Source organism: Pelmatolapia mariae, linkage group LG18 (assembly GCF_036321145.2).
Source record: "Pelmatolapia mariae isolate MD_Pm_ZW linkage group LG18, Pm_UMD_F_2, whole genome shotgun sequence".
In the NCBI taxonomy this organism is placed as follows: Eukaryota; Metazoa; Chordata; class Actinopteri; order Cichliformes; family Cichlidae; genus Pelmatolapia; species Pelmatolapia mariae.
In genome coordinates, this window is record NC_086243.1 from 8,177,896 (window position 1) to 8,205,427 (window position 27,532).

At 43.4% G+C, this 27,532-nt stretch overlaps 2 protein-coding genes across 2 annotated transcripts; one reads left to right on the forward strand and one right to left on the reverse strand.

Annotated features, from left to right (window-relative positions):
• Positions 1-12,757: 12,757 nt before the first annotated feature.
• On the forward strand, positions 12,758-25,570 carry LOC134617229 (uncharacterized). The gene is made up of 3 exons (XM_063462431.1): positions 12,758-13,351; positions 14,660-14,806; positions 24,542-25,570. Exons 1-3 carry the CDS (start codon positions 12,758-12,760, stop codon positions 25,568-25,570), a joined length of 1,770 nt encoding a protein of 589 aa, XP_063318501.1.
• LOC134616570 (GTPase IMAP family member 4-like) lies at positions 19,822-22,105 on the reverse strand. Its single transcript, XM_063461442.1, has 2 exons — positions 22,036-22,105; positions 19,822-21,339 (listed from the first exon to the last, which is right to left on the reverse strand). Exons 1-2 carry the CDS (start codon positions 22,049-22,051, stop codon positions 20,330-20,332), a joined length of 1,026 nt encoding a protein of 341 aa, XP_063317512.1. The 5' UTR covers positions 22,052-22,105; the 3' UTR covers positions 19,822-20,329.
• Positions 25,571-27,532: the final 1,962 nt, after the last annotated feature.

Genomic DNA, 27,532 nt, shown 5'->3' on the forward strand with positions numbered 1-27,532 from the left:
GATCGTCCTGCTTTCTACACCTACCCTGACATATTTAAACCATCACAGTTCTGTGTATGTATAAAACTAAGTTCCTCCCTGGGAGCTCAGGTCAGTCTATCTTCTGGCTTTCACCCACAGACAAACGGCCAAACAGAGCGAGCCAATCAGGAGCTTGAGGCAGCCCTCCAATGCGTGGCGTCAACCCATCAGACCACCTGGAGCGAGCAGCTCCCTTGGATTGAGTACGCCCACAATAGCCTCACCTCCTCGGCCACCGGAGTGTCCCCTTTTGAGGCGTCTCTGGGTTTCCAACCACCTCTGTTTCCGGCTGTTGAGGGTGAGCATTTCGTACCTTCTGTCCAGCAGCACATCCGGCGGTGTCAGCGCGCTTGGAGGGCCACACGGGCTGTCCTTCTCCGCACGGCTGAGCGGAACAAGCGCCTGGCGGATCGCCATAGGACCCCGGCACCTGTTTATGCGCCCGGACAAAAGGTTTGGCTGTCGACCCGATTCATTCCGCTTAGAGCAGAATCTAAGAAACTGTCTCCTACCTTTATTGGTCCCTTTGTGATTGACTCTCTGGTGAACCCGGTGTCGGTCCGCCTTAAGCTGCCCCGGAACATGCGGATCCACAACGTCTTTCACGTCTCTCAGGTGAAGCCCTGTCTTTCCAGCCCTCTGTGCCCTCCTTCCAGGCCCCCTCCACCCGCCCGGGTCATCGATGGCCATCCGGCCTTCACCATCTCGCGCATCATGGATGTCCGGCGCAGGGGGCGTGGTTTGCCTGGTGGATTGGGAGGGCTACGGCATGGAAGAGCGGTCTTGGATCCCGCGTGCGGCCCTCCTGGACAGGAACATAGTGCGGGCGTTCCATGACGCTCATCCTGAGAAGCCTGGGGGTCGCCGAGAGGCTCCCGTTGGGGGGGGTACTGTCACGGCCTGGAGGATCAGCTGGTCACTGATCAGCTGTTTCTCTCTCTCTCTCTTTCTCTCGCCCGCCCGCCCGCCCGCCAGGGCTGAACTCATTATGGGTTCATAATGGCCCACGCCCTCGGAGGAAGAAACACCTGTGCCTCATCAGTGTGGATGGTATTTAAGACAGGAAGCAACGGCTGTTCTTCGCTGGATCGTTGTGAGAATCGCGTCAGTGAAAGTCGAGCGTTTAGCAAGTATTTTCCCGTGCAGTGTGTGTTTTGAGTCTAACTAGCCTTTCTTTGTGTACAGACCCCCTGGACTGTTTCCCTGGTGTGCGAGTGGATTCGTGTTTGGATTGTGTGGAGAGAGACGAGCGTGTACCCCTGGATTTTCCCCGGAGCCCTGCCCCCCACACCTTTTGTACATAGCACTACCCCGCACCCTTGTAAATAGCACTGCCCCGCACCCTTGTAAATAGCACTGCCCCGCATCTGTGTATATACACTCATTGGACATTGTCTTCTAATAAATTCTCTTGTGTGCATCATCCCCGGAGTCCAGCGCGTGAGTCCACCTTGTACTTCGTAACACTAACCTCATTGATCTTGTTTTTGTTTTTATAATCTATCGACCTACCTGCCAACCAACCATGATTTTAAATCAGCCATGATCACTGTTGTAACACTAGAAAACATGACTAACATGATGACTTACCGAACTTGCCAGCCATGCTTGGGTTGTAATTGCTTCTGTCCATGTTCAGTCTAAACACTGTTGTGTAGCCAACTGAAGTGGAGTAAGAAGTGAAAGGCAAAGACTGTGCTGCAGCTTCTTCAACAACCAGTATGAGCCAAACCACACCTACAACTGACTGTACTGAACACAGAGTGAAATGAAACTAAAGTTTTGCCCCGTTATTTCCGTTACAAGCTGATTGTTCTAAAACCGGACATGGACTCAAATGTATTCAGAAATCAGCATCTGTCTGAATTAACTACTATGTGAATAAATCTTTTTTTTTTGTTCCTGAATATTGTTCATTAAAAGTTATTTTATTTTTATTAAAAATATTTTGAGATAATAAGATAACATTTTGCAAGAATTGATGTAAATTAAGGATGCTGGACCTCACACATTATAAATAGAACTGAAAATATTCAGTTTGTTAATAAAAAATAATCAAAGATTTGCAGCTTGAGGACATGTAAATGTGAACAAATTTTATTATATCCTGTTGCACTGACATTTTCGATAAGAAGCCGCAGATGTGAAACAGTGAAAACATCATGTAAGAACTGCTTTGTGCTGCAGTGTCTGTACTTCTAAAAAAGTGTTGCTTTTTTTTGTAAATTGGGATGGAAGGGGGGACAGGTGTCTGGCTTTGCACATTGGATAAATTTGAGTTTGGTGCACAAATCAAAAAGCGAAACTGAAAGCAAAGAAAATCTATACTAATCTGTGCAGCAGTGCTTGCTATTAAGAAAAAGTGCGCCGTTTCTTAGAAATGGTTTTGGGAGGAGAAAGCAAAGTCTGAAGAGTGAATGTAGCGACTTTCTGTGCTAAGTCTTTGACTGTAGCCTGTTCTAAAGGAAAAGCTATATGTCTGTCTGATACCAGGCCTTCCTTGGATAAAATCACAAAGGTGCATCCCTGTGCATCTCCATGACCCTATATCTTCTTGTATGTTCTCAGACGGGGCAGATACACTGAAGAGAAAATGCACATGGTGCAAAGAATTCAAGAAATTAACATGGTTATCCGGCTTTATAAAAAAAAAACCTTGTAACTGAAATAATACTACAAAACTTTAGTTTTACTTTCACTCTGTGTCCAATTCAGTTATTTGTGGGTGTGGATTGGTTGATATGTTCTGTTAAAGGAGGTGCAGCACAGTCAAACAACACACCAGAGCTCTTTGTGTAATTACTCGCGCGAGGGAGGCCGACTAAGGTCAAGCGTTGTTCCTTTCACTTGAACTCCGTCAGACTCTCGACCGGCTTTCCCGTAGCGCTCCTTTTATTGTGGTTAGAGGAATATATGTGTGTGTATACATGGGTGTGTGGGTCAAAATATGACCCTGTGAATGACTCCCAAGATAACTGACGCCAGGGGCCTCTTGGCAGTCCAGCAGTCCACCTAAACAAAAGGCTCTTATACCTGAACAGATACAGATGTGTTCTGCCATCCCATATATCACAAGATCCTCCCATAAGCTTAAGATGTGTATGAGGTAATGAGGCCACAGAAGAAGCTGAGAAGTTTAATCCATTATGTCATCTGATACGAATCGGTGAAGTAGTCCTGATGCTGGCAGGAGGATTTATGAAGAAATCAAACAACTGGAAAGGGCAATTGTTAGCCTGTTCAAATAAGAACATGAACATCACTGAAGTGTTGCTAGTAGAGTAGTATAGTATAGTCCCAAACTGCCAGCTAGTGCTCTTTTATCATTTTTAATGTAAGGTCTTAGTGTGTTCAACAGATGCTAAAAATGTGTATTAGTAACATTAAATAAAGAAACACACACTTATGTTGGATTATACGTGCCTTCTGTTTTCCCTATTGAACTAATGCTCTTGCTTATTTGTTTTTTGCATATTAAGTTCCATCTTTTAATATCCTCATTTATTTTATAACACAAAGGTTTAAAATTTGCATGATATATTTTAGAGAGATCTCTAGTGATATTTACTCCAAGATACTTCATTTGCTCCAACTCCCAATTCAAATTAACTTTAGACTTAATTTCCTGATTTGGCTTATAATTAAAAGTTAATATCTGAGTCTTCGATATATTTAATTTATAACCTGATAGTGAGCTAAAGGTCTCCAGAAGTGATAACAGCTTGGGGAAAGTAATATTTGGATTCGTCAAGTAAATCAAAATATCATCAGCAAACAAGGAAATCTTATGTTCTCGACCCATGATCTTGACTCCAGTAATATTAATGCTTTGTATAACACTGTTATGATGATTTCTGATATGAGGTTCAGTTCTACGGTGGTGATCGCAGGGTGTGCACAGGTCAAGTGCCACTATGACCCTCCAGAAAATAACGAGGACAGGGGATGATCGTTCAGCTCTTTAATGGCAGATTTAGCGTGGGTATGTGTGTGTGTGTGTGTGTGTGTGTGTGGTTCAGTCTTATGGACGAACACTCTCAATGAACCCACATAAACTGCTCCCGAGCATAACTTGTGATTCACACTGCCTCCATGAACACCATTTCCCATCCCAGTCAAAACATTACTCACAAAAACGGCCGCGCCCTCTAGTGGCGAGGCAGAAAACTGCATCACAGTCCTGCCTTCAGAACAGCCGCCCCCAAACTTGCACTCGCAAGTTTGCAGAATGTAGTTTATTGTCCATTTTCTTTTGGTACTGCAGGTAGTCGAATAAGGCGGCTCACTGGGCGTACGTAGGTACAGTCCTTTACGTTCACTTCTGCAGACCGGATTAAACCATCAGCTCCGGGGAATGCCCTGTTGATCTTCCCAACAGGCCATGATGCTCTGGGAAGTTGGGGATCCACTATCATCACCACAGTGCCCAGCTGGATCGGAGCAGTGTCCTTCTGCCACTTTGACCGTGTCTGCAGTGTAGGCAGGTAGTGGCGTATGAACTGTGTCCAGAAGCGATCGGATAACACCTGACAGGTCCTCCATGGTCGTCGTCCAATGAGCTCTGAGTCGTGGTATATCACTTGGGGTAGGGAAGGGTCTAGCCGCCCCATCAGCAACAAATTTGGGGTAATGGGGTCTGGGTCGGCCACGTCTGATGATGCGTACCCCAAAGGTTTTGAGTTGAGCATTCCCTCGATCTCGATCAGCACTGTTTGGAGGATTTCCTCTTTTACAACCTGCGAGCCCAATGTGGAGGCCAGAGCTGCCTTTATGGACCTGATCTCTCGCTCCCAGGATCCTCCAAAGTGGGGAGAACTGGGAGGGTTAAATCGAAACTTGATCTGATGCTCTGCTAACTTGCCTTGTAAAGAGGGATGCAGGGCATTGAAAGTTTCCTGGAGCTCCCGATCCCCGCCTCAGAAATTTGTTCCCTGGTCACACAGTATCTCAGCTGGTTTCCCACGGCGAGAGACAAATCTTCTTAATGCCATCAGAAATGAGTCGGTGTTGATGCTAGACAGCACCTCAATATGAATGGCATGAGTCGTCAAGCATTTGAAGAGCAAGCCCCAGCGTTTTTCACTTCTCCGACCAACCTTCACCCGCATTGGCCCAAAGCAGTCGATGCCTGTTGAGAAGAAAGCTGGCTGATGTAATCGTAGGCGTGCAAGGGGAAGGTCTGCCATCTTTGGGTTGACAGGTTGGGCTCTCCATTTTTGGCACTCAGGGCAAGAGCGCTGTTCACTTCTTACGGCTTCACGGCCGCGAAGAATCCAGTATTTCCTTCTCAACTCTGCAAACAATCTCTCTGCTCCTGGGTGTTTCAAATCACTGTCAGCCTGTCGGACGAGTAGTCTGGGGACTGGATGTTTAGGGTCCAATACTACTGGATGTATCACAGCAGCTTCCAAATCATGGCACCGTCTGAGACGACCACCTACTCTTATGAGTTGAAGCGACTCATCAAATTCCGGGGCCAGGCAAAACAGACGGCTAGATGAGTGAACTGGGTTCCCAGTGGTCAGGCACTGGATCTCATCTGGGAAACTGTCTTTCTGAACAGCTCTCAGCAGAATAAGCTCAGTCTCCTTGTAGTTCTCTGATGTGAGATTGTCACCAGCCGCCCCGTGAAGGCACTTGGCTGTTTCTTCCAAAAGCTCGCTAAAACTGGTAAACTGCTGTGCATCAGGCAGGGAGATAGAGTCAGTAGACACAGCTAAGCAAGTTATTGGTTTACGCTGCTCCTCAGCAAACTCTGTACATGGTGTGGCTGGGTGGTCTGGCCACTGGTCTCGATGTAGCTGCAGAAACGAGGGCCCACATGCCCACTGGGACTGGACTGTGAGGTCTTGTAGCCTTTTACCCCTAGTTAGATCATCTGCCGGATTGTCATATGTTGTCACATAACGCCAAGACTGGCTGTCTGTCAGTTCCTGGATCTCAGCTATCCGAGTTCCCACGAACACCTTGAAATGACAGGACTCTGACTGGATCCATGTTAGGACAGTGGTGGAGTCTGTCCATAACACTACTCTGCATAGTGGTAGGGTGAGCTCTTTGGTCAGCAGGCTAGCGAGTTGAGCTCCAGTCAAGGCTGCACATAGTTCCAGACGTGGCATGGACATCTGCCGTTTAGGAGCCACCCTAGAGCGGGCAGTCAGGAAAGCAACTTCCACCTTTCCAGCAGCATCTTCCGTCCGTAGGTAGGCAACACTTCCATATGCCTTTTGAGATGCATCGCAGAAGATGTGCAACTCACGTCTACTGTTGGATTTGTCCAGCTCTGGGCTTACATAACAACGTTGTAGACTAATGTTGTCCAGATGCTGCAGCTCACCTTCCCATTCGTTCCATGCAGAGAGCAGGTCACTTGGTAACAGGGGGTCATCCCACTCACGCTTTTTGTCCCACAACTGCTGGACTAGTACCTTTGCCCTTGTTGTGAAGGGGACGAGAAACCCTAGTGGGTCATACTGACTCGCCAGAACCCGGTAGATGTTTCTCATCTGCAGACCGGATTAAACCATCAGCTCCGGCTCCAGACTCCTCTCTAACTGCCTGGACTTGTATTGCAGAGTGTCAGAGCAGCACATCCAACGCAGACCTAGAGCAGGTTCTTGAGGGTCCATATCAGTTTTGATTCAGCCACTGTACGCTGCTCTCCGATCTTATCTCCTGTGGTAGATGGCTGATGAGATCTGGGGTGCTGCTGGCCCACTGTCTGAGCTCAAATCCTCCCTCCAATAACAGTGACCGTAGTTTGTCCACAACCTCTGTGGCCACGTCTGGAGAAGAGAAGCTCTGTAACCAGTTGTCGACATAAAAATTCTTCTCAATGGAGTCACGTACGTCATCTCCCTGGTCACTGTGGTCATGGACGTGTCGCTGGAGTGCATAAATTGCACAGCATGGTGAGCATGTTGTCCCAAAGGGGAGCACCTGCCATTCATACACCTTGGGATGGGTGTCTCTTTGCAGATTGCGCCAGATGAAACGTAGTAGCGGCCGGTCCTTAGGCAGTAGTCTCACTTGGTGGAACATCCCCTTGATGTCACTGCTAACTGCGATGGAGCGTTCTCTGAAGCGTAGCAGCACACCAAGAAGAGAGGCCCCCAGGTTCGGGCCTGGTAAAAGCAGCTCGTTGAGGTTCTGATCCCTATAGGTGAATGAGCAATTAAACACCACACGGTTCTTTCCGTTGTGTGTCACCATGTGGTGAGGGATGAACCATGATTCTTTGGAGGCCCTCATTTCCTCTTCACTGATTTCTCTGACATAGCCTGCTGCTATCAACCTTGTCATCTCCGCTTGGTAAGCTTTAGCCTTCTCTGGGTCTCGACTGAGGCGCTTCTCCGTGCCACGTAGATTGGGGAGTACTGCTTCAGGTGGCACCCGGAGTGTAGGCATATCACTGACACGCAGAAGGGGAGTTGAATATCTCTTTACTCCCTCGACATTCAATCTTGTTGTCTTTGCCTCCAAAAGCTTCATAGCTTGGTCTTCCCTCCGAGACCGTGTCACTAGTTTCTCACTTCGATATGGGAGAGTGTCGAGTTGCCAAAGCCTCTCTACTTGACTATGAAGCTCTGATTGAGGAGAGGCAGCTGAAAGGAAGAGGCACTGTTGCGGTTGAGCAGAGTGCTTAAGGGAGGGAATTGGTCCCTGTAGTACCCAACCAAGTCTAGTCTTGACTGCAGCTGGTCCTCCAGGTAAGCCTAGGCGCACAGGTTTGATGGGCGTTACTAGGTGAGGACAGTCAGAGCCGATCAGAAGGAGTGGCTGGGCATTTGTGAAGGGCTGCAAGGGAAGCCTTCTCAAGTGTCTATATTTCTGTTGAAGTGCTTTCACAGGGTATGAATGTTCAGCTAAGCCTAGATCATCAGCTGTGAAGGCTCTCTCAATGGTGAATGTTCTGGATTGTTGGCTGGCAGGGGAGACTTTGACTGTCACTGATGCGCCATGCAAGGTTCTCAATCCTTGTCTCACCGTACGTAGAGTAAGACTCTCTGCTGTGCCCTGTAACTGCAGTCTTTGAGTGGCCTCAGGGAGAAGGATCGTCCTCTCAGATCCATCATCCAATATGGCAAATGTCTCCAGGGTGTGCTCACCATTCTGCAGCAGCACTTTGGTTATCTTCAGAAGCACTTGGCTACAGCCAGCACGCCGGTCTAGATAAAGTACCTCAGTAGATGGTTTACACCCCAGCTCAGCGACGTGTTCCATTGGTGGATTGGGTGCAGCAGGTCTGAGGTTCACTTCATGCAGGGCCTCAAGGTGTTTTCCCCTGCATGTCTTGCACTGCACTTTAAGTCGACACTGAGCGGCCTGGTGGTGCCGCCCACAACGCCAGCAGCGATTGTTGGACTTAATCCAAGTTGATTTCTGCTCCTTAGTCAGCATCTTGAAGTTGACACATTGATCTAGGAAGCGCAGAGTGTTATTACAATACGGACAATAAGCTGTGGGCTTGTCTTGGACTTCAGAAGTGGAAGGGGTTGTGGCTGAGGACCTTTGGGGGGCAGTGTTGTGTGTTGCACCATGGAGCACGGTGGTAGTCCTTTTGGTGGCTCTTTTATCTCTTTTCATGCTGCTCCTGTCTCTCGAGCTCTCCTCTACCTTCTCTGTGTGATCTCCGCCCTCTTGAATGACCAGCTCATACTCCAGCCACTCTGCAAAGTCTCTCAATGATGGTATTCCATCTTTCTGTGGGTAAAGGTAGCGGCGGAAAGCAGCACGTAGGTCTTGGGGTAGCTTTTGTGTCAGTCTAGCAACATGGGACCCGCATTGCAGCTCTATGTGTCCATCTTCCCCAAGTAGCTCTAACATGCCGACCAGAGCACGGACTCTCAGTGCAAACCTTCTGAATCCAGTTGTGTCACCCGGGCGGATGCTGGGCTCATCCATAAGCTCTGCTATTCTCTGCAGTGACAGCTGGTGCGGCTGACCATAATGTTTAGTGAGCGAGGCCATCGTGTCAGAGTATGGGTGAGGTGAGTTACTGTAGGAGTCAGCAATTAAAAGAGCTTCCTCAAATTTAAGGTGGTCACATAAGACCTGATATTTGAACCTCTCGGTTGAATCACAGGGGAGAATATTGTCTAGGGCAAGCCTTAATCTAGCAAACTGCCTGGGATCACCCTTTGTGAACTCTGGGATGGAGGGAGATGGCCCTCTGTAGGTCTTCTCCTTTACAGCTATGGCTGTAGTGGGAGCCAACACTTGTTCTGGGGGGAGCATGTTTGCGTCGAAACTAGGTCCAGCTAGTGATCGAGATAAGGGGGTGGACTGTGGTGCACGAGACTGAAAGTCAGGAGCTTCAGTGGCTGAGGGTTGCTGTAACTGTAGCTCTTGTAAGCGTTGGCTAAGCTCTTGTGCAATGGCTGGTAGCGGTGGAGGTGGAACAGACTGTACCTCTGGTAGATCAGGATGATCTCTCGGGAGAAAAACTGGAGGTGGTGGTACTGGCCATTCTTCAGCTGCATCCTGTGTGTAGGATATATTGTGCTGCTCTGGTCTCAGGGGGAAAGGCTGTGGGGTTAGAGGCGTGGAGACCCAAGTGTCATCAGCTGAAATGTAGCCCCCTGGCTGCTGGGCAGAACGTAAGCGGGTGGATTCCAACGTGGTGACATTGCGATCCATCTGCCTCCTCATGTCTCCTACCATCAGCTGAAGTTGCCTGTTGTCCTCCTGCAGTTGCTGCACAATGTTCATGAACTCCGGTGGAATGCTGGATGCCACTGGGGTCTGTACTGCAGCTCCAATAGAACCAGGAGTCTGGGTGAGGGGCGTCATCTTGGCGTATCCCTCTCTAGTCTGCTGCTGCTCCAATGTAACAGTGGGTGGCAGTGTGTAGCCTTCATACTGAGTCATCCATCCTGGTGGTCGCACAGCCCTCCGTGGATGTGCACCTGCTCTCTGGGGGTCATAATCCATCTTCACTCTGTAATCACCTCATCCGGCTCGAAGGACCAATTTGTTATGATGATTTCTGATATCATCAAGCATAACTTGTGATTCACACTGCCTCCATGAACACCATTTCCCATCCCAGTCAAAACATTACTCACAAAACGGCCGCGCCCTCTAGTGGTGAGGCAGAAAACTGCATCACAGTCCTGCCTTCAGAACAAACACTTTGACTCAGGGCCTCTATGAAAAGGGCAAAGAGTGGAGGACTAAATGGACAACCCTGGCGTGTCCCTCTCTGTAGATCGAAAAAATTAGAAAGCGCCCCGTTGACTTTGATTCTTGCCCTTGGTGATTTATATAGTGCTTGGATGATCATGATAAACGATTGATGAAATCCAAACTTGCCCATAACTTTGTATAGAAATTCCCAATTAATCCGATCAAAAGCCTTTTCAGCATCTAAGCTCATAAGGACCATCTGAATTTTATTTTTAACTACATAATCAATAACATGTAATGTTCAGCGAACATTATCTTGCATTTGTCTCTGCTTAATAAAACCAGTCTGATCCAAGCTAATTATCTGAACAAGAATATTTTCAATTCTTTTGGCAAGGATGTATGTAAATATCTTATAGTCCTGGTTAAGAACACTAATAGGGCGGTAATTTCCACAGTCAAGCCTGTCCTTTCCTTCTTTAGCTATTCAGGAAATAGATGCCTCATTCCAAGATGGGGGAATTACTCCCGTCTTTAAGATATAATTGAACGTTGTTTTCATCAAGGGGATCAATAACTCTTTCATTTCCTTATACCAATCTGATGGAAATCCATCCGGGCCTGGAGATTTATTGGGTTTTAATTTTGAGATAGCTTTTTAAATTTCAATTTCGTATATGTCCTTGATTAAGGTTATATTTTGGTTTTCAGTCAGCTTTGGTAAGCAAAGTGAGTCCAGGAAGGATATCATACCTTTATCATCCACTCTAGGTTGTGTGTATAGTTCTTTGTAGAATTTTAGAAAAGCTAGCTGAATGTCTTCCAATTTGTACACGATGTTATTTGTTTGAGGATCCTTTATTTTGTGAATTATATTTTCTAATTGTTGTTTTTTTAATTTATAGGCCAATAGTTTTGCAGATTTGCCTCCTACCTCATAGTATCTTTGTTGTAAAAAAGCCATATTTTTTTGTATTTCACATGAAAAACTTTCATTAATTTCATTTTTCTTCTATTGTATTTCTAATTTCAAATTTATATCTGCACTTATTTTATGGGCATCTTCAAGGTACTGTAATTGCGCCTGGAGTTTTCTTAAGTGCTCATTTCTCTTCTTTTTTAAGTTGGTGCTGTAGCCTAAAGGTTTTCCTCGTATAACCTCTTTTAGGGCATCCCATAAAATACTCGGAGAGACTTCTTCATTAGCTGAACTTGAAATTAAACCCCAGAAAGTTGATTCTGTTCATCTGAACGTAGTGTTTTCACTGGGAGAAACATTTCATCACTCATCCAAGTGACTTCTTCATTCTCACATGAATGCAGATTTCCCAAAATGAAACTAGCACCTCTGGGAAATTAAAGTAAACCTTTTTGTGAACCAAAACATTTCTGTCCACTTGGAGTCTAACACTGAATAAACTCTGGACACCCTGAATCAGTCAGATTTATATTGAATGCTTTTCTTTGCCATCTCACTGTAGGCAGCCAGTTTTACAGCTTTCTTCTGTTTTCTTTGTTATGTTTTGCGACAGTATCTGTTTTTGTGTGGATAGCCAGCGTGTATTTTATAATGCAAATATTTATAACGTTTCCAATTTTATTGATCTGTTGAAACTGACCAAACTTGAGGACAAAATGATCAGTAATAATTTAATAAATAATCTTGGACTGACTATGAAGAAATTTGTCTTTTTGTTTTAGAGGGACAAAGGTGAAGAAGTGGTGTTTTATTACTGTACTTTATCACACTTTACTCATTTTCTGTTGTTTCCAACTGATGGTGCTCTGCTCTGTTCCACTTCAACTGTTCACATGCCAAATTTTCACTGCACTTCAAGCTTCAAACTATATAAATACAGTTAGTTTGTATGTGACTTTAAGGTTACATATGCAAATAGAAATAGAAAAAGAAATGGAAATTGTTTATTGTCATCAATTTTTAGATCCAATGTTATTGAGTGAAAAGGAGTTGCACTGAAAGTATCCCCACCTGTCACGAACTATACGCACTGGAAGCGATTGTGGCATTTTTCTAGTTATTTTAGGCCATTTTGGCCATTCTAAGAGGCTGAGAGGTAGCACTGGCTGCTGCCAGTATTTTTCAGTTTGTGGTTGTTATATTCAGGTCTGGTCCTTTACATTAATTTTTTAATCGTTTCTAAAATTGCTGCAGTGTCATATCACTTGCACAACCATCATTTTTATGGGTTTGTTGTCATTGGTGTTGTTATATACATTTTTATTTTAAAGATACAGTCTGTCATAGATTAGTGTGTAATTACGAATTAGAATAAATCCTTTATTACCTGAATTACCTGAGGAGGAGTGCAGGAAGGAGGAGTGGACGCTGGCGCGTTTGGCTGCCGCTGCTCCCCTCTGTATACATCTATACTTACTGCTTAGTATAGTTTCAAAAGTTTGTTTGTTTTGTTCTCTGAATCTACTGTCTCCCAGGTAAAGTGCTTCCCTGCCTGACCTGTTTGGCCGGTGTGCTTTGGACACATTTACTGTCAGCTGTTAGCATCAGCTGTTAGCATCAGCTGTTAGCACCAACTGTCAGCATCAGCTGCTAGCCGCTGCGCTGTCTTCGGATAGCCGGTATTACATTATGACTACTGCTAAGTTGCTGCTCTTCCGGGCTCTTCTCGCTGGGTTTGTTCTGCAGTCCATACTCCGGCCCGTCTCCTCCACGCTGAGGTACTCGACATCAGAGCTACTCTTCCTGCGCTTCCAGCACCTCTCGACCTTTCCGCCGGCTTCACTGCTACACCCTGCCATCGCCTGGCGCCCGCGTCGAAAGTATGTCCACCGCGGATCCAGACGGAATTACAGGATTGACAGCAGGAATTCGATACCATCCCTGTGGTCATCTCACCGCCGCTCCACTAGGAAGCCTGGTGGACGGACTGCTGACCCTAGTGTGCTTGCTAGCCCTGCCCGGTCGGTTTGCAAAGCTTGCGGCGACTATCCCGTTTCCGTCGGATTGCTTAATGTCCGATCCCTCTCCAACAAGGGACCTCTTGTTTATGATATTCTTAATGATCATAACCTGGACTTTCTATGTCTGACGGAGACCTGGCAGCATCCAAATGATTTCACCGATCTCAACCTGACTACTCCGCCTGGATTTGTTTACACCTGCCAGCCCCGTGTGTCGGGACGTGGGGGTGGCCTTGCGATCCTGTACAACAGCAAGTACAAGGTAACCTCTCTTTCTGCTCCTGCCTACTCCTCGTTTGAATCCATGCTGATTCAAATTAATGGACCAACCCCCACAGTATTAGTTGCTGTTTACCGTCCACCTAAAATCAACTCTGACTTTTTAACTGATTTTTCTAACTTTCTCGCTGAAACCCTACTCTTATCTCCAAATATACTACTGCTGGGCGATTTTAACATCCACATGGACAACACATCAAATTCAGCCACAAGAGATTTTATATCTTGTCTGGACAATTTTGGCTTACACCAATATATGGACATTCCCACACACTCCAAAGGACACATTTTGGATCTTGTTTGCTGTATCGGTGTCACCCCTAAAAATTGTGCTGTATTGGACATGCCTTTTTCAGACCATAAATTAGTTTTATTCAATGCTAGTCTCCCACTATACAAAAATAAACAAAACCGCTCAATTACTTTTAGAAATATTAGGGGCATTGATCTATCAACTCTTTCCCATGGCATTAATAACTTACCTACCATTGATGCCTCAGCTTCCATAGACGACCTGGTATCTCACTATAACAATGAACTTATCAACCTCTTAGATACCTTGCCTCCCCAAAAAACTCGAACTGTTTCTTTCTCTCGCTCTGCGCCATGGTATTCATCTGAACTTCGCCAACTTAAAGCTACTGGACGCCGCCTAGAACGTCTCTCCAGGAAAACAGGACTTACTATTCACAAGGACATGTATCTCAGCCATATACAACACTATAAAGAAGCTATTCATCATGCTAAATCTGCTTACTACACCTCTGTTATTGAATCTGCTGAAGGAAACACTCGCACTTTGTTTTCTACATTGCATAATATTTTTAAACCCCCAGATACCTTTGCCATACATACACACTCTGCCGCAATTTGCAACAAATTTATGGACTTTTTTTACACCAAGATTGAGAATCTTCATCAACAATTGCCCTCGTCCTGTGAAATGGTCAATTGTTCTATCTGCATTTTTTGTCCTTCTCAGCTGTCATCCTCTCTATCCAATTTTGAACTTCCCACAATAACTCAGCTATCTTCCATAATTACTAACTTAAAGTCATCATCATGTAAACTTGATCCACTGCCGACAAATCTTGTTAAACTCTCATTCCCGTCTCTTGCCCCACTGATTGCTAATATCGTACACTCCTCTCTTATATCTGGTTCTGTTCCTTCTTCTCTTAAAACTGCAATAATAACTCCAATACTGAAAAAGAATGGTTCAGATCTCTCCAATCTAAATAATTTCAGGCCAATTTCAAATCTCCCTTTCCTAGCAAAAATTCTTGAAAAGATAGTGGCTGCACAGGTTCATCATCATCTCATTGGAAATAACTTGTACGAACAGTTTCAGTCTGGCTTCCGTTCATGTCACAGTACAGAAACAGCCCTAGTAAAAATCGCCAATGATCTTCTGCTTGCAGCTGATTCTGGACTCATCTCCATCCTCATTTTCCTTGACCTTACAGCAGCTTTTGACACTATCTCCCACCGCATCCTCCTTCACAGATTAGCATCTATTGGCATCAATGGTACAGTACTCGCCTGGTTTACTTCTTATCTCTCTTGCCGCTCACAGTTTGTTCAATTACTCCCTCACAGATCAGTATCTACTCCAGTTAATTCCGGTGTACCCCAAGGCTCTGTCCTGGGTCCTTTACTTTTTATCATCTATCTCCTACCCCTAGGTAATATTTTTAGGAACATAACATCCAGTTTCACTGCTACGCAGATGACACCCAGCTCTACCTATCCTCCAAACCCACAGCTACTCTCCCACCCACATCCATTTCTGACTGTTTAAGTGAAATCAAGGTCTGGTTTACGCACAACTTTCTTAAACTTAATGGCAATAAAACAGAATTCATTTTAATAGGCACCAGATCAAAACTGACTACAGTTCCAACCAGTCTTTCATTATCCATTGATAACTCTGTTGTCACACCCTCCCCTCAGGTTAAGAGTCTTGGTGTCATTCTCGATAAGATAAGATAAGATAAGATGACCTTTATTAGTCCCACACGTGGGAAATTTGTTTTGTCACAGCAGGAAGTGGACAGTGCAAAAGTTATGAAGGACAATTAGAATAAAATAAAATAAGAATAAATACAGTACACCACTGTACAGAATAGAATAAAAATAGAATACTATATACACTAGAATAAAATAGAATAAAATATACAATAGGATAAAAATAGAATACAAATGCTATATACAACAGAGTGAAAAATACAACGGTGCCAGAAAGATTATTGCACATTTGTGTTATTGCACATTTGTGGATGTGTGTGTATGATCAGTTAAAGTCTTTGTTGTGGAGTCTGACAGCAGTGGGGAGGAAAGACCTGCGAAATCTCTCCGTCCCACACCGTGGGTGCCGCAGTCTCCCACTGAAGGAGCTGCTCAGTGCTGTCACAGTCTCATGCATGGGGTGGGAGATGTTGTCCAGCAGGGATGACAGCTTAGCCACCATTCTCCTGTCACTCACAACCTCCACTGGGTCCAGAGGGCATCCTAGAACAGAGCTGGCCCTTCGGATCAGCCTGTTCAGTCTCTTCCTGTCCCCAGCAGAGATGCTGCCACCCCAGCAGACCACACCATAAAAGATGGCTGAGGCCACCACAGAGTCATAGAAGGTCTTCAGGAGTGGGCCCTCCACTCCAAACGACCTGAGTCTCCGCAGCAGGTACAGCCTGCTCTGCCCTTTCCTGTAGAGGGCGTCTGAGTTATGAGTCCAGTCCAGTTTGTTGTTCAGATGAACACCAAGGTACCTGTAGCTGTCCACAGTCTCAATGTCCATACCTTGGATGTTCAGTGGTTGCAGTGGAGGATGTTTGTGCCTGCGGAAGTCTACCACCAGCTCCTTGGTTTTACTGGCATTGATCTGGAGGTAGTTCAGCTGGCACCAGTCCACAAAGTCCTGAGTCAGTCCTCTGTACTCCTTGTCGTCCCCATCAGTGATGAGGCCGACTATAGCAGAGTCATCAGAGAACTTCTGCAGGAAGCACTGGGTGGAGTTGTGGGAGAAGTCTGCAGTGTAGATGGTGAAGAGGAACGGAGCCAGAACCGTTCCCTGTGGGGCCCCCGTACTGCAGACGACCCTGTCCGACACACAGCCCTGAGTCCTCACATACTGTGGTCGGTCGGTGAGGTAGTCCAAAATCCAGGTAGTGAGGTGATGGTCCACTCCAGAGTTCTCCAGCTTGTCCTTCAGAACCGAGGGAAGAATAGTGTTGAAGGCACTGGAGAAATCAAAGAACATGATTCTCACAGTGCTCCCAGCGGTCTCCAGGTGAGCGAGGGAGCGATGTAGGAGGTGAATGATGGCATCATCCGCTCCAATGCCAGGCTGGTAGGCAAACTGAAGTGGGTCCAGTGATGAGCTCACAAGGCGCCGAAGCTGAGCCAGGACCAGCCGCTCCAGGGTCTTCATCAGGTGGGATGTCAGAGCCACCGGCCTGTAGCTGTTGAGGTCCTTGGGGCGTGAAGTCTTTGGCACTGGTACAACACAGGAGGTTTTCCAGAGCTGTGGGACTCTTCCCAGCCTCAGGCTCAGGTTGAAGAGGTGCTCCATCACACCACACAGTTGGTCCGCGCAGGACCTGACGACCCTCGAGCTGATGCCATCTGGACCCGCTGCCTTCTTGCCATTAATCCTCCTCAGTTCCCTCCTAACCTGGGTGGTTGAGAGAGACAGGCTGGAGCCTTGTGTTGAGTGTGTATTGGATGCTGTTGTTGGGGGTGGGGAGGAGTGAGCAGGGTGAATAGAGGAGGTGTGAAGTGTCTGAGGTGTCAGAGGTGGAACAGCAGCAGTGGGGGTGGTTGAGTCTGCAGCTGATGTTGGAGACTGCCTCATGGCTGAATCAAATCTGTTGAAGAAATGATTCAGTTCATTTGCCCACCTCACATCCCTCCCAGGCAGAGAGTTCTGATGTTTGTGGCCCGAGATGGTTCTGAGGCCTCTCCAGACTTCACCAACGTTATTTTGCTGAAGCTGGTTCTCCATCTTCTGCCTGTAGCTATCCTTCCCATTCCTTATCAGTCCCCTCAACTCTCTCTGCACCCTTTTCAACTCCTCTTTGTCTTTGGATTTGAAGGCCCTCCTCTTCTGCTTGAGGACAGCTTTAATTTCCGGGGTAATCCAAGGTTTGTTGTTGGAGAAACACCGTACAGTCCTGGTAGGTACGGTGTTATCCACACAGAAATTAATATAGTCCGTAATGCATGTAGTAAGGCTGTCGATGTCCTCTCCGTGGTCGTCACAGATCACCTCCCACACAGTCGACTCAAAACAATCCTTAAGAGCCTCCTCGCTCTCCTGCGACCATCTCTGTACTGTGCGGGATAGCACTCTGTCCTTCACAGCACATATAAATAATATCACTCGGTCTTCCTACTTTCATCTCCGTAATATTAACCGTCTTCGTCCCTCACTCACACCACACAGTACCGCCATACTTGTCAATGCTCTTGTCACATCTCGTCTGGATTACTGTAACTCTCTTCTCTATGGTCTACCTCATAAATCCCTCCATAAACTGCAGTTGGTTCAAAATACAGCTGCTCGTATTATTTCCAGAACTAGATCCACTGAACATATAACACCTGTTCTTAAACAGCTCCATTGGCTCCCAATTCACCTCCGTGTCAATTTCAAGATCCTGCTTCTCACTTTCAAAGCGCTTCATAACCTCGCTCCTCCTTATCTATCCGATCTTCTCCATACATACTCACCCCTTCGTACACTCCGCTCTTCTTCAGCTTCCCTTCTGTCAGTTCCACCTGCTCGCCTGACTACCACGGGACTCAGAGCCTTTAGTTGTTCTGCCCCGAGACTTTGGAATGCACTTCCACTTGCTCTACGGACCACACACTGTCTCACCTCTTTTAAATCACTACTCAAAACCCATCTGTTCAGAATTGCATACACCTGATCTGTCTTAGGCCATTTTTACCTTGCTCAGTTTTTATATTTTCTTTTATACTTTTATGATTGTTTATGTCTAAATTTTATCTACCATGTTTGCTATATATACATCTTTTTTAATGTTTTTTATGGTATTGTTTATGTGCTACTGTAAGGTGACCTTGAGGGTCTGAAAGGCGCCTATAAATAAAATGTATTATTATTATTATTATTATTTAAAAATACATAGGAGCAGGTGCCGATGTGAGGAAACCACCATGTCAGCCTGCAGTGTTGAATACAGTGGACACCAGTGTTCCAACTACTAGTGTTTTATGTATGTAGCCGAAGACCGGCGACACAGTTTATCGGTCAAAGAGAGACACTGCTCACCTTGTTAACATAAAACAATGAGTAATTTAAAATGAATTGATTTATGAATATATATAGAGAGATATCAGCTGAATGTTTTTAAACATAAAATCTGCCATTAACCTATGGGCATTCCTCTGTATCACTCCATAATGGCTTTACTGCCACCAGTTCAGTACTGTTTAAAGAAATAATTTAATTCATTTATTATAGAAAAAACATCAGTCGTGAGTATTTTTGGCCAGTTGTAATAAATAAGTGTTATGACAATATGTGAAAGGACTACCAATTAGAAGGTCTATCTCAGCTGTCATAGAGCGAATAGCAGGATACATCCTGGACTGGTTGCCGCTCTATAGCTCTCCCTCACACACATATTCACTAACAAACACACTGTCAAAAATAAAATGGTTTGTGAGCATGGAAGTGCCTTTGTCCACCCTACATCTACTGTTGAAGTTGGAATATGACAAAGGGAGAGAAGAAGATGCTCTTTTTTGTGGCTAGGGTCGTTGACCCAGTGGTTTCTGTTTTGTACCCTTTATTTGTGTTCTCTTCTTAGTTTATTTTTGTGAAGGTTTTGGTTTCTGTTTTGCATTTCTATTTTTCCCCCAGTTCTTCTTGGTGTTTGATTATGTAGTTCTCAGGTTTTGGTTTCCTTACTCCCTCTATTCTATGTCCAGTCAGTGTCTGTGTCTGCCCTGTTCCCACGTCTCTGTTGCAGTGTCTGCTTGTGAGTCTGTCTATAAGTTCAGTCTGTGTTTCCTGTTTTACTTTGATAGTCCGTGTCTCATGTTAATGTGTCTGGTTTTGCTTCCTTTGTCTCGTTAGGCCTGATTTGCCAGCTGTGTTTCCCGCCTGCTTTCCATTCCCTGATTGCTCCCTCTGTGTGTGTGTGTGTGTGTGTGTGTGTGTGTGTGTTAGTTAGTTAGTTAGTTTATTTTGGATTCTCAGTTTTGTTACCTTTTTGAGTTCAGCATTAAAGCTGTGTTGAGTTCACGTTTTGCCGCTGAGTGTCTGCCCCTTGGGTCCTCCATATCACCACTCCTGCCTGCACACAGCCTTGACAGACCTTGACTGACATGACAGTTCTAGAGGTCATGGCACAAAGTTCATAAATCTAAATTTATTGTCAGGCTGCGAGTCATACATGTGAAGGCAAAAGGCAACGCAAACAACTGAGTCAAGGGGAAGGTAAAAGTTGGAACAAACACGGATTCATTCACCAAGAAAATTAAGTAAAGTAAATCTCATAAACAAAAACATCATCATTGGCAACAAGAGAAGTTACAAAGATACATACATACAGATATTTCTAACTAAAATAATGACTGGATACTGTGAATGTCCCAAAATCCCACAGTATGAACTCCAACTAATAAATCACTAAGATAACATAAAAAGGAAATTCAACATGTCCACAGGATCTGCGGTGTGAAAACAGCGAGCTGTAAATGAAAAAAAGAGAAAGCTTCAAAACTTCAGAAAGAAGATTGACAAATTTTACAGGAATCTCACATAAAATTCCCAAAATATTACGACTTTTGAACATGTTGCTATCTGTAACATCATATTAGGGAGTCTAGACATGCAGGGGAAGTCTAAGAAAAAGTTTAAAACAATGATACAGAGCGGTAATCATGAGTTTCTATATAAAAAGATCCTGACTGTCATTCAATGCATGAGTCAAATTTTAAAAGTGTTTTTTAAGATCTTCGCAAATTTTTTAAATCCATCAAACAGAAAAAATAATGGATTAAACTTCTCAGCTTCATCTCTGGCTTCATTTTCATATCCGGACTGAATCTTGCGTCTTTCTTCCTCCACTTCTCTCTCACACTTCTCCTTTAACTTCTTCATCTCCCGTTCTCTCTCCTCTCTCTCCCTCTTCCTCTCCTCCTCTCTCTCCTTCCTCTCCTCCTCTCTCTCCTTCCTCTCCCTCTCTCTCTCAGCCTGGAGTTGTTCGTTGTATTTCTGCATCTCTTTCTCATTTCTTTCCCGTATTTCTCTCTCAACCTTCTCCTTTTCTTTCTGTATTTCTTCTTCTTTCTCTCTCAGGATGCGTTGTTTCTCCTCTTCAATCGCCCTCTCAGCCTTTTGGAACATCTCATTGGTGTAGTGGCTTCCTCCGTTCTTCTGGACTATCTCTCTGATCTTCTGGAGCAGCTCAGTGACCTGAGAGCGCTCCTTCAGTTTATTATTGAAGACGTGGTACTGACCGTTACATCTGGCCACGAGTTCCTGCAGGTCTGAGCTTCCTTCTAAGAACTCTTCAATAGTGGTGCCTTCAAGTTGGTCCCCATGGGTAAAGAGAACCATGCTGTATTTGTCTGCATCAGTGCCAAAGATTTTTTGAATCTTTTGCACCGTCTGTTTTTCCTCTTCAGTGTATCTGTCCAGTTTGATGACCACCAAGAAGATATGGGGTCCTGGAGAAGCATAGGAGATGCACTGACATATATTTTTCTGAGTTTCCTCTTCATCAACCCTGGTATCAAACAGCCCTGGGGTGTCAATGATAGCAACACGATGTCCATCCACTGTAGCTTTTCCTTTGGAACACTCTGCAGTCATAGATTTGGCACTGAACTTGGATTCAAAGCACTCACGGCCCAGAATGGTGTTTCCAGTAGCACTCTTTCCAATTCCAGTCTTCCCCACCATCACAATCCTCACCTCATTATTTTTGTAGAAATCTGTGTAGAAAGCAGGAAATACATTGTACTTATTGCTGTTGATCCTGTGAAATCATAGTCATCCTCAGTAATGACCCTAACACTCTGCTATCAGAAAATGCAATTATTCCAGATCTTTTTTTTTTCTTTTCTGGTACATATAATCACTAATCGCCTGTAGATTCTACACTTATGAACTGTGTAACTATAATGTTACAGTGGATAATATATTTAATAGCAGGAATCTTAACTATGGACATTCAAAAGTTATGACCTCTCTTCCACATCTCAGAGCTAAATTCACAAACTGCTGTCTCAGAGACTTGGTTAAATAAGGAGCAGGTTGGCATGGTTAGAAAGGAGCACTATGGACAATAGTAATGACCAAAGGAAAACAGTGAGTCTTTGTCTTTGTGTTCCTAGTGCCCATTATTATTGCTATTATTATTAAATACATATCTATAGCTAATGAGCATGTAGGTAGGTTGTGCATAACTGAGGTTTTATTTTTTATTCATTTTTGCACAATGGGGTAGGTCTTGATAAACATTCCACTTCTACCTACTCCCTTTCGGACTTAAAACATTTATTTACACCATCACAGGTCTGTGCCTCATACTAACCTCAATGATCTTGTTTCTGTCTTTCTATCTTATTTTTAAATCAGCCATGATCACTGTTGTAACACTAGAAAACATGACTAACATGATGACTTACCAAACTTGCCAGCCATGTTTGGGTTGTAATTGCTTCTGTCGATCTCCAGTCTAAACAGTGTTGTGTGGCTACCTGAATTGGAGTAAGAAGTGAAAGGCAGAGAGTGTGCCGCACCTTTTTCAACAGGCAGTATGAGACAAACCACACCTACAACTGACTGTACTGAACACAGAGTGAAATGAAACTAAAGTTTTATGGTGTTATTTCAGTTACAAGGAGATTTTTCTAAAACCAGATATGGACTCAAATGTATTAAAAACTCTGCATCTGTCTGCATTAATAAATATGTAAAAAAAAATCTTTTTTGCTGAATATTTTTCATTAAAATTAATTTTCATTTTTTATTAAAAATATTTTTGTGATTATAAGATATCATTTTGCAAGAATTGATGTTAATTAATGATGCCAGGCCTCTCACATTATAAATAGAAGTGAAATTATTATTAACTTATTATTATTAAGTTTTGGAGCTTAAACGTGAACACATTTTAATATATCCTGTCGCACGGACATTTCTATGAGAAACAGCAGATGTGAAACATAGTGAAAACATCATGTAAGAACTGGTTTGTGCTGCAGGGTCTGTAGTTCTAAAAAAGTGTTGCTGTTTCTTGTAAATGGGGATGGGAGCGGGGACAAGGGTCTGGCTTTGCAGATAAGTTAGAGTTTGGTCAGATATCCTAGTAGAAAGCGAACCTGAAAGCAAAAAAATCTATACTAATCAACATGGTTATCCAGTTTTATAACCATGTTGATTAGTATATACATATATATATATATACATGTATAATATATATATAAAATTAAAAAAATCTTGTAAATGAAAGAATACCACAAAACTTTAGTTTCACTTTCACTCCGCGGCCAAAGCAGTTATTAGTGGGTGTGGATTATAGGGCTGGCAGAAATGATTATTTTGATAGTCGACTAATCAGATCATGCATCCATTGGATGCAAAACGTACAGCTTATTGCACCAGCATGCATCTGCTCTTATATAACTATCATTAGCTTACAGCAAGTGTTTAAGGTATGCGCTAACTAAAAATAAAGACAAGATGACAGTTTATTAAACTTTTAATGAAATTTGCAGATTGTGTCGGTGGAGTTTAATAAACTAAGCTGTGTGAAAACTGTAACTTTACTCAGGAACAAATAAAACACTGAAAAGATCCAAAGAATAACATTTTTAAGTGACTTATATATCATGTTTAACCTGAGTAGTGAAAGACCGCAGGGGTCTAAAAACTATGTGCCGGGAGTTCGCTGTTCTCGCCGGCTCTAGTGAGCTTTGACTTCCCGGTCAGCTTGTATCTGAAAACGTCGGAGCACTTTTGCTAAAATGTGGTGTCTTGATAAATTGAGCAGATATTTGAAGTTTACACAGCTCCATTCTCGCCTGAAAATGTCTTAAAAGTTTATTTTGTGACCCAGAATGAGTAATATTAAAACTAAGTAGCTGCCGCCATTGTTGGTAACTGGAATTGGCTGGGCCGCACTATGAATTCTGGGATAGGATGGTCCGTGAAGGATACGCCAACCCAGCCTTCAAATTTGGGGAAAAGGAGGACGCATTTGGAGGAGTCTTCAAATTTGGACAGCCTTCATCATGTTGCTGTGACGTAATTGGCCTACATATGCAGCCTCTGAAGGGTGCAGCAGCTGAATTTGGACACAGCTACCATAACGGAGACTGCTTCTTCTTCTTCTTTGGTGTGTAATGGCAGCTGGCATCCTTGTAGATGCATTGCTGCCATCTTCTGTTTCAGTCCATTATTACACTCTTAAATCCTACTACTTATTCCTGCCTCTTCAATTGGGGCGTTAACTATTAAGTTAGTCGTCGACGTAATCGTGACTAGTCGACTAATCGTGGCAGCCCTAGTGGATTAGTTGATACGTTCTGTTAAAGGAGGTGCAGCACAGTCTGTGACTTTCACTTCTGACTCAACACCAGGAAAGTATCTACACTGCACTATTTAGGAAAGGAATAATTTCATCCCAAACATGGCCAGCAAGCTTGTTAAGTCATCTTTTTAGCAGTGTTGTTTTAGTGTTACAACAGTGATCATGAATGAATTTAATGAAATTTAATTAAATATCATGCAGCCTTTGCAGAGAAAGCCTTTTATAGAAAGCGGCTATAGTTTTGAAATCACTTTTAACCCTCTAATCCTAGCTTCAAACTCTAATCCTAACCCTATGATTTAGGATTTTTTCATGTATGTGAGGTAAATTTAAAAAAACCCAAACAAATAAAATAATAATTAATAATGCACATATTGTGATAACACTGGGTTATATTACTGATGATGACTCTGACTTCACAGGATTATTAGTTGTAACACATCTTTTTTGGGTACTTGTTAAAAACAAGGACATTTTTGGAATGTAGGAAAATCCATCCCAGAACTTGGTTAATGTTCAGAAGTAAAGACTCGTGTATTTACAGTCTGATGTAGATCCTAATTCATTGTTTCTGATCTTTCTACACAGATTCTGGCAGGACAAATGATGATGAGGTCAGGATTGTGATAATGGGGAAGACTGGAACTGGAAAGAGTGCTACTGGAAACACTATTCTGGGTTGTGAGTGCTTTGAATCCAGATTCAATGCCATGTCTATGACTGAAGAGTGTTTAAAAGGCAAAGTTAAAGTAGATGGACATCGTGTTGCTGTCATTGACACCCCGGGGCTGTTTGATACCAGGTTTGATAAGAAGAGAACTACTAAAAATATATGCCAGTGCATCTCCTATGCTTCTCCAGGACCCCATATCTTCTTGGTGGTCGTCAGACTGGGCAGATACACTGAAGAAGAAAAGCAGACAGTGCAAAAGATTCAAAAAGTCTTTGGCACTGATGCAGACAAATACAGCATGGTTCTCTTTACCCATGGGGACCAACTTGAAGGCACCACTATGGAAGAGTTCTTAGAAGGAAGCTCAGACCTGCAGGAACTCGTGGCCAGATGTAACGGTCAGTACCACGTCTTCAATAATAAACTGAAGGAGCGCTCTCAGGTCACTGAGCTGATCCAGAAGATCAGAGAGATAGTCCAGAAGAACGGAGGAAGCCACTACACCAACGAGATGTTCCAAGAGGCTGAGAGGGCGATTGAAGAGGACAAACTGCGCATCCTGAGAGAGAAAGAAGAAGAAATACGAGAAACAATGGAAAAAATGGAGAAAGAAATACAGGAAAGATATGAGAAACAGATGCAGAAATACAACGAACAACTCCAGGCTGAGAGAGAGAGGGAGAGGAAGGAGAGAGAGAAGGAGAGGAAGAGAGAGAGGAAGAGGGAGGAGAAAGAATGGGAGATGAAGAAGTTAAAGGAGAAGTGTGAGAGAGAAGTGGAGGAAGAAAGACGCAAGATTCAGTCCTGGTGTGAAAATGAGGCCAGAGATGAAGCTGAGGAGTTTAATCCATTATATCATCTGATACGAATCAGTGAAGTAGTCGCCGATGCTGGCAGGAGGATTTTTGAAGAAATCAAACAACTAGAACAGGCAATTTTTAGCCTGTTCAAATAAAAACATGAACATCACTGAAGTGTTGGTAGTAGAGTAGTATAGTATAGTTTCATACTGCCATCTACTGTCCTTTTTTATTTTTTAATGCAAGATCTTAGTTCAACACTGGTTAAAAATGTGTATTAGTAACATTAAATAAAGAAACAGACACTTATGTTTGATTATCAGTGACTTCTGTTTTCCCTTTAGAAATTCCATTTAAACTAATGCTCTTGCTTATTTGTTTTCTGCATATTAATATTAATTACAACACACTCAACAGATTTTATTGTAATCCTTCTATCACTGATTTAGTTTTCACTTTGTCAACGAGGTATTCCTTTCATGGATTTTGTTGCTGAGTTATGCCCCTGGAAAAAAAACTGTGTAAATGCAGAGCTGAACTTGAAATAAAGATATAATGATAAAATTAAACCCCAGAAAGTTGATTCTGTTCATCTGAACGTAGTGTTTTCAGTGGAAGAAACATTTCGTCACTCATCCAAGTGACTTCTTCATTCTCACATGAATGCAGGTTTCCCCAAATGAAACTAACACCTCTGGGAAATTAAAGTAAACCTTTTTGTGAACCAAAACATTTCTGTCCACTTGGGGTCTAACATTGAATAAACTCTGGACACCCTGAATCAGTCAAATTTATATTGAATGCTTTTCTTTTCCATCTCACTATAAGCTACTGTGTGTTTTAGCCAGTTTTACAGCTTTCTTCTGTTTTCTTTGTTGGGTTTTGTGACAGTATCTGTTTTTGTGTGGATAGCCAGTATGTATTTTATTATACCAATATATATAACGTTTCCAATTTTATTGATCTGTTGAAACCAACCAAATTTGAGGACAAAATGATCAGTAATAATTTAATAAATAATCTTGGACTGACTATGAAGAAAGTTGTCTTTTTGTTTTAGAGGGACAAAGGTGAAGAAGTGGTGTTTTACTAATGTCCTTTATGACACTTTACTCATTTTTGTTGTTTCCAACTGATGGTGTTCTGCTCTGTGTTCCACTTCAACTGTTCACAGGCCAAATTTTCACTGCACTTCGAGCTTCAAACTATATAAATACAGTTAGTTTGTATGTGACTTTAAGTTCACATATGCAAGTAGAAATAGAAAAAGAAATGGAAATTGTTTATTGTCATCAATTTTTAGATCCAATGACATTGAGTGAAAAGGAGGTGCACTGAAAGTATCCCCACCTGTCACGAACTATACGCACTGGAAGCGATTGTGGCATTTTTCTAGTTATATTAGGCCATTTTGTGCAGAGGCAGTAACGGCAGGTTTTTGCTTTTGTGTTAAGCAAAGCCAAGCGCTATGCCTTTTTTTCAAGTCACTAAGTGGTCCCAGTCTCATAGGCACTCAAGTATGTCAGTGTGAACAAGACGGCCCTGTCACTTACCAGCATCACTGCTCAGGTACAGTTTGTGTAATGCATCAAGAAAACAAACTATCATTGATGAAGTCATGGTGCTATCTTTCAGTCTTGTAAAATATTATGCACAAATGTCCACACTAACTTTTCCATTTTTAACGGGGACACAGTAGCTATGACATTAAGGGAACAGAGGTTCTGAAATACATTATATTTTATTGGAAAATGAAGTACTTACCTCTCAGATGATTTTATAATTTATACCCTCAGTGCATCTGCTAAGAGGCTGAGAGGTAGCACTGGCTCCTGCCAGTATTTTTCAGTTTGTGGTTGTTATATTCAGGTCTGGTCCTTTACATTAATTTTGTAATTGTTTCTAAAATTGCTGCAGTGTCGTATCACTTTCACAACCATCATTTTCATGGATTTGTTATCATTGGTGTTGTTATACACATTTTTATTTTAAAGATACAGTCTGTCATAGATTAGTGTGTAATTACGTCCTGTAAAATTGATGCACTCTCATCAACTTAGAATAAATCCATTAAAAATACACAGGAGCAGGTGCCGATGTGAGGAAACCATGTTAGC